General features: G+C 32.7%; 1 protein-coding gene across 1 annotated transcript; it reads left to right on the top strand.

Moving 5' to 3' along the window:
* The first annotated feature begins 3,702 nt into the window (after nt 1–3,702).
* LOC149803444 (uncharacterized) lies at nt 3,703–6,886 on the top strand. The gene has a single exon (XM_089953152.1). The coding sequence runs from the start codon at nt 3,848–3,850 to the stop codon at nt 5,567–5,569; it is 1,722 nt and encodes a 573-aa protein (XP_089809278.1). The 5' UTR covers nt 3,703–3,847; the 3' UTR covers nt 5,570–6,886.
* The last annotated feature ends 607 nt before the right edge of the window (nt 6,887–7,493 follow it).

Below are 7,493 nucleotides of genomic sequence, written 5' to 3'. Positions count from 1 at the left end.
TTTGCTTGCATTTTAGTACCTAGTTTAAGACCATAGAGTCATATATATATATATATATATATATATACATATATATATATATATATATATATATATATATATATATATATATATATATATATATATATATATATATATATATATATATATATATATATATATATAGTGAAAAAGATTCACATTAATTTTCGTTTCTGTAAAACGACATCACTAAGAACATTTAGAAGATTCGGCAAGGATGTAACAAATATATATTACTTTTCTACTATGTTTTTTCCTAATTTTCATGAAAATCTAAGGATTTATCCATTTCATTGATATTTAACAGTTATATATTTCTATTCTCAATATTGTCAGTATTTTTATTTATTTATTTAAGTTAAAACGTTTAATGGAAACTGTACATGAATGTGAAATGCGATCAAAGTTTAATTCATTCTAGTACTGCCGTAGATTGTCTATTCAGTATTAAAGGAAATATTTTACCATTCATGGTTCTGCACGTTGTTTAATAAAAGTGTATCGGTTTACACCGAATCGTGAATAAATAAAAACTAGCATTACTATAAGTAGTGTTTTCCCAATGTAAACGAGATTCAGAGGTTATAAAAGCAAATATTGGTTGTATGGGTCAATAAAATAATAATAGGTTTTTTTTAAATATATTGTAACGTGCTCACCCCAGTTTAATTTCTCAGCGCCAGCTCATTTATATTTAGAAAATTGCTGCCTTTTTCGAAACTTCGGCAATCCCTAAGTTGAGACTTTAAATTGGTTGCAATATTACAATGTACTGGTAGTATATAAAAAGTCGTCTGATAACAGACAAAATCTCTGTAGAAATAATGGCTTCTTATGTTAGCTACTTATTTGCGAGGAAATTATTTATCTAAGTATACAAACAACATAAAATCTGAATGAGAAAATAGAAGATTTATTTTAGTCTTAAAATGTCAATAAACAAATCAATATAATAGAAATCACATATTCTCTTCCTAGTCAATAAATAAATTACTATAACAGAATGTACATATAATTATAACCAACAGTCTCAATAATTTGTATTAAATAATAATATTGATCAAACAGAGTTTACTATAATGATTTAAGACTATTCGTAGGGGTAACATTAAAATCCCACTAACAAATGGATTCAAATGAATAGAATTAACATGCGAAACGGGTGACCATTTCTGTTACGATAAAAATATATAGTCATACAAATGTACTGAAATAGCGTTTTGAAAGCCCTATATCACTACATAAAAGTACTCAACGCCTTATCATTGGCTTTGATTTTCCTTAGTACCAAAATTTACAAAATTTTTGTATTGCAGAAATGAATGTATATTTCTAGGTAATACAATTATTTTAGCAAATGCTAATTGTTACCTGAGGTCAGGTAGTGGATAAAATGAACTTGTTTTTCAGAAATTAATTATTCATACTGTACGATCTTAGCAAATTCAGTTGTATTATTTTTGTCTCCAGAAATTCATTTGGGCAGAAATTTTATTTATTCAAATTATTTATTCACTGGGTATAGAAAATGCTCTTAAAAAGCAATATTCTTGGAGATAGAGACTTGAATTTATCGTGAATTTATATATTCTGAGCTTGTATTATTGTAATCCAACAAGAGATTGTTGACACAGCATCACTATGCGGGTCACCACAGGCACATCAACACTTCCAGCGTTCGATTTAATTTGGATTTCCACTAAGGTTTGTTCAGAACTTTAATCATTCGGACTTGTGTTTGAACTTCTAGGATTATTTGGGATTTAATTAGCAATACCGTGAGTTCCTTTTGACATTTTCACTTTGTATTCTAGGAAAAAAAACAGTTATTTATTGAATTTTACAAAACTTGTTTATATTACTTGCACAGATTATAAATCTGAAAGCTTAGTTTTTTCTCCTTTGCATCAAAAGTAGCTTCGAATGTTCAAAGAATATGTATATGATGATATGTCGGGGATCTATGTATCATGCCAGCAACGTACATCTCATGTGACAAAATTCGCATTCTCAAATTGGGTGAGAACAAAGCCATCAAAACAATTATACGGTAATTTTACCCAACTCCCTACGGAATAAGTTATCACTGTAGCAAGACGATTGGTATTGAATTCATCAAAGACGCTGTCTCTTAACACCTTCTTATTTTGTCTTATCGAAGACATTTTTTATCATGTTAGAATTAGACCAACTTTACCTGTGAGTTCTCTCTCTCTCTCTCTCTCTCTCTCTCTCTAATTGCATACAACTGTTAAACGTTCAGTTTTGAGTACTCTTTGGTGTTCGAGCAATCAAGAAATTTGTATAAGGGAACTTGTAGTAAGAATCCACAAATCTTGTCAACATATTCGCTGTCATGTGAGAAAATTGATTTTTTTAAATATGGTGAAAGCACAGCTCCGCATCACTGTATCTGAACTGTACTTCAACTCTTACCCCTCGTCGATGTAGCGGTACCTGTGCCAGGAAGAACTGTATTGAACTTTGTTATTAACCCAGTCTCCTTCAATCTTGTGATATTATCGTAACTGAGAAAATTCCTTTCACATATTAGACTGAAACTACATAATTTGTCTTTATTAATTGTACAGCACATACATATACGTAGAAAATTCAGTTGTGACTCTTTCATTGAATGTGCCAAGAATACACATACCCTCATGTAAAACAATTTGTTTTGTCAAATAGTGTGCGGAAAAATATAGTTCAGCAATACAATTTACCTTTATTTTATCCCAACCTTAGCGTAAGAAGCTATGAGTGTGATAGAAGATCTGTAGGACACCTATAAATAATGTAATCATTTTTAAATTGTATACTATTTAGTCTCCTCATCTACGGAAGAAACTTTGAGTTTGCCAGACATGTCCGTATTGGAAATGGTATTAGTGATGCTTCTTAGTATCTGACTGTTTTTAAAAAAAATTCATTTCTCAAATTGCGTACGGACACACAAGTGGCACGTGTGTGGTTGGTTCTTCCCCGGGTTTTCATCTACCAGATATTCTGGTCGCCACCTATAGCCTATATTTTGCTTAAAATGGTGTTAAACGCTACATAAAACAAACAATAAAACCGGTGAGAATAGAATCATATTCATCCCTCTGCGTGACATATCAATGCATAGACGTTCTTCAATTGAATATATATTTGCACCTCGCCTCGCTGACAAGCTGTAACCTTCTTTGTGTTTACAGATTATACATAAAACAAATGAACATATATAATCGCAACAATTGCGTAAAACTAGCTCCATGGCTTCGTCCGTCGTTCGTGCATAAGAATGTTCTTTAGTTATAAGTTATTTTTTCCAGAAATAGTCGTGACTGGTAATTCTTAATACCACCAAGCCATTTATATCCTAGGATCACTTGTGTTCTCGCAAAGCTGAACATATATATATATATATATATATATATATATATATATATATATATATATATATATATATATATATATATATATATATATATATATATATATATATATAGATCGATAGATAGATATACATACACGCCTACGCTACCTGTAATGTCCTTGTATCAACGATTAGGTTTCCACTAAAACCAATTTGGTATTCCGGAAAATAGCATGACCTGCAAATCGTAATATCGTACATGTTACCTGGGTATTGTTGACTTTTTTGACACAAGATTAATATATAAGGAGATATATGCTAGACGGAAGTACCCACCTATATGAGTTAAGATAAACTTATCTACAATCACCCGAGTGCTGACTTTCGCATATTCTCTCACAAATAGATAAACTGTTGAAAGCGAGAGCAAAAATGTAGACCTTTTTGACGAAAGGAACTCCTAACATTATGGATGTTTTGTACCTGCGGCCATCGGAAATTCGCTATTCTCAGGACTCTATTAACAATGTTTTTGACCGCAAAAGTACACATAAAAACAAATTTATCGGTGAAACTCTGGATGCTTTGTGCAAAGGAATATGCTTCGTGGAGAATATTCCAAGCATCTCAGTGAAGAGAATAAATGGTAAATGGTTTTCCGCAGATAATAGGCGGCTGTGGGTTTTTAAGCATTTGGAGCGACATGGAAAGTGTAAAGAGATTCCAGTGTATGAGACATACTACATCCCAGATAAAAAGTTTACCACGTGCAATGAGGGTGAGAGTATAAGAGTTAGAGGCGATCCTGGAGGTATATGGTACAGTAAGCCGGGTCCAAATTTCCCGGATAACATTCCAACACGGGGAACATTTTCTGAAAGGGAAACAATGCTTGATAACTTTCATCCTACATATTCTAGTAAGATTAGAGCTGGAGAGCAACATAATACCGCGACGGAAAAAAGTATAGCAAAAGCAGAATCTGTAATACCTAAATACTCAGAGAGTACGTCGTTAAGGAGATGTCTAACTGAACAGCACAACAGACGTGAGAACTCCGTCCCGTCTTACCCCAATGGCAGACTGAAAATACCAACTCCTGTCGCAGATGATATAACAATGTCAGAACTAGACATATGTGAACAAAAAGATAGTCAACAAACTCCAACTGCATCGGTTAGATTTCAAACATTGAGGAATTTGTTTGAAACTAAAATACAGCAAGACAACATTGTACCTACATGTTCGAGAAAGTGTGGACCAGGATGTAAACATTCTACCGCGAAGGGTGTACAAATAGTAAACGCAGAGTCTAAAATACATGGAATCAAAACAACTGTTAGATCATCAAACAGTCCTCTAACCGAGCGGACACAATCTGAAAGGCAATCTAGACTTGAAAACAGGCTCCCCAGTTATTCCAATCAGAACCGACCTATACAAACTGCCGTCTCAGAGTACATAGGCATGAGAGAGGTAAAATCAAAGAAACGTGAACAAGAAGTCAACACATCACCGGTACCTGTTGTGTCCAGACCCATAGACAAACCTGAAATATACGCAACAAGATCAACCTCTAAACCATCGAAAGGTGATCCAATGGAAAAGAATTCAACTGTTAGATCATCAAACAGTCCTCTGACAGAGCGGACACACTCTGAAAGGCAATCTAGACTTGAAAACAGGCTTCCCAGTTATTCCAATCAGAACCGTCCTATACAAACTGCCGTCTCAGAGTATATAGGCATGAGAGAGGTAAAATCAAAGAAACGTGAACAAGAAGTCAACACATCACCGGTACCAGTTGTGTCCAGACCCATAGACAAACCTGAAATATACGCAACAAGAACAACCTCTAAACCATCGAAAAGTGATCCAATGGAAAAGAATTCAACTGTTAGATCATCAAACAGTCCTCTAACTGAGCGGACACACTCTGAAAGGCAATCTAGACTTGAAAACAGGATCCCCAGTTATTCCAATCAGAACCGACCAAGAATACAAACTGCCGTCTCAGAATACATAGGCATGAGAGAGGTAAAATCAAAGAAACGTGAACAAGAAGTCAACACATCACCGGTACCTGTTGTGTCCAGACCCATAGATAAATCTGAAATACACGGAACAAGAACAACCTCTAAACCATCAAAAAGTGATCCAATGGAAAAGAATTCATCTGAAAGGCACTAACGAGACGTGACAGCTCCCTCCCCACTTATTCAAGCCAGAATCGATGGAAAACCCAAACGGATATTGCGGAGAATTTACACTCAACCAGAACTTTCCAAACGAGGGATAAACTCACCACCAATCCCAGCTGTGACCAGACTCATATAGACACGTGAAATACCTGTAACAAAAAAATCAGTCCCTGAATCCTCGAAGAATATTGCAGTCGGTAGGAATTTAATTGAAAAAAACAAACTTCACAAATGCCGCTGCACTTTTTGGCCCAGAATCTAAACTACATGAACTAGAAGTATTGTATGCTTAACTTTTATCCACGATTCTAGGCTGCAGTTTAACTTCATGTTCATTTGCACACAAAAATGTTTGGATAGCTAACTTTATAAACTTGTAAACATATTGACATGACCTTTTGGCCTTCGAATCTTCTGGAAGAGAATGTGTTACCCACATCCTGGTCAACGTATTGTGCCTTAGATTTCTATATAAGGTGGATGTAAACCAAAATTCTTCATTCCTATCTTTGGATCAGTCTGTGGTTATTTACTTTTATGTCCAGATTTAAGGTTTGAAGCATTACTTAAATCATTTATTGCAGATAAAATGTGCTCATTGACGTTTGGACGAAAACATTATTTTTGGATAATTATGAATCCATTCAAAAACATTATGGACTTTACTATTGCGATATATGAAGACTGTTAAAACATCAGCACATTCAAGATTCGAATTCATTCGGAACATTCTATCCTTTGACACGTGCGATAGAGTATTCGGGATTATTTGGGATTTAATTCACAATACTGTAAATTTTCACCTTCTATTTTAAGTAAATAATTTGTTGTTCAATTAAACAAAACTTGTTGGATTTGCTTGCATTTTAGTACCTAGTTTAAGACCATAGAGTCATATATATATATATATATATATACATATATATATATATATATATATATATATATATATATATATATATATATATATATATATATAGTGAAAAAGATTCACATTAATTTTCGTTTCTGTAAAACGACATCACTAAGAACATTTAGAAGATTCGGCAAGGATGTAACAAATATATATTACTTTTCTACTATGTTTTTTCCTAATTTTCATGAAAATCTAAGGATTTATCCATTTCATTGATATTTAACAGTTATATATTTCTATTCTCAATATTGTCAGTATTTTTATTTATTTATTTAAGTTAAAACGTTTAATGGAAACTGTACATGAATGTGAAATGCGATCAAAGTTTAATTCATTCTAGTACTGCCGTAGATTGTCTATTCAGTATTAAAGGAAATATTTTACCATTCATGGTTCTGCACGTTGTTTAATAAAAGTGTATCGGTTTACACCGAATCGTGAATAAATAAAAACTAGCATTACTACAAGTAGTGTTTTCCCAATGTAAACGAGATTCAGGTTATAAAAGCAAATATTGGTTGTATGGGTCAATAAAATAATAATAGGTTTTTTTTAAAATATATTGTAACGTGCTCACCCCAGTTTAATTTCTCAGCGCCAGCTCATTTATATTTAGAAAATTGCTGCCTTTTTCGAAACTTCGGCAATCCCTAAGTTGAGACTTTAAATTGGTTGCAATATTACAATGTACTGGTAGTATATAAAAAGTCGTCTGATAACAGACAAAATCTCTGTAGAAATAATGGCTTCTTATGTTAGCTACTTATTTGCGAGGAAATTATTTATCTAAGTATACAAACAACATAAAATCTGAATGAGAAAATAGAAGATTTATTTTAGTCTTAAAATGTCAATAAACAAATCAATATAATAGAAATCACATATTCTCTTCCTAGTCAATAAATAAATTACTATAACAGAATGTACATATAATTATAACCAACAGTCTCAATAATTTGTATTAAATAATAATATTGATCAAACAGAGTTTACTATA

This window comes from Sinohyriopsis cumingii, chromosome 3 (assembly GCF_028554795.1).
Source record: "Sinohyriopsis cumingii isolate HCF-2022 chromosome 3, ASM2855479v2, whole genome shotgun sequence".
NCBI lineage: Eukaryota > Metazoa > Mollusca > Bivalvia > Unionida > Unionidae > Sinohyriopsis > Sinohyriopsis cumingii.
The sequence above is the reverse complement of the archived record's forward strand: the minus strand, read 5'-3'. Positions and strand labels throughout refer to the sequence as shown.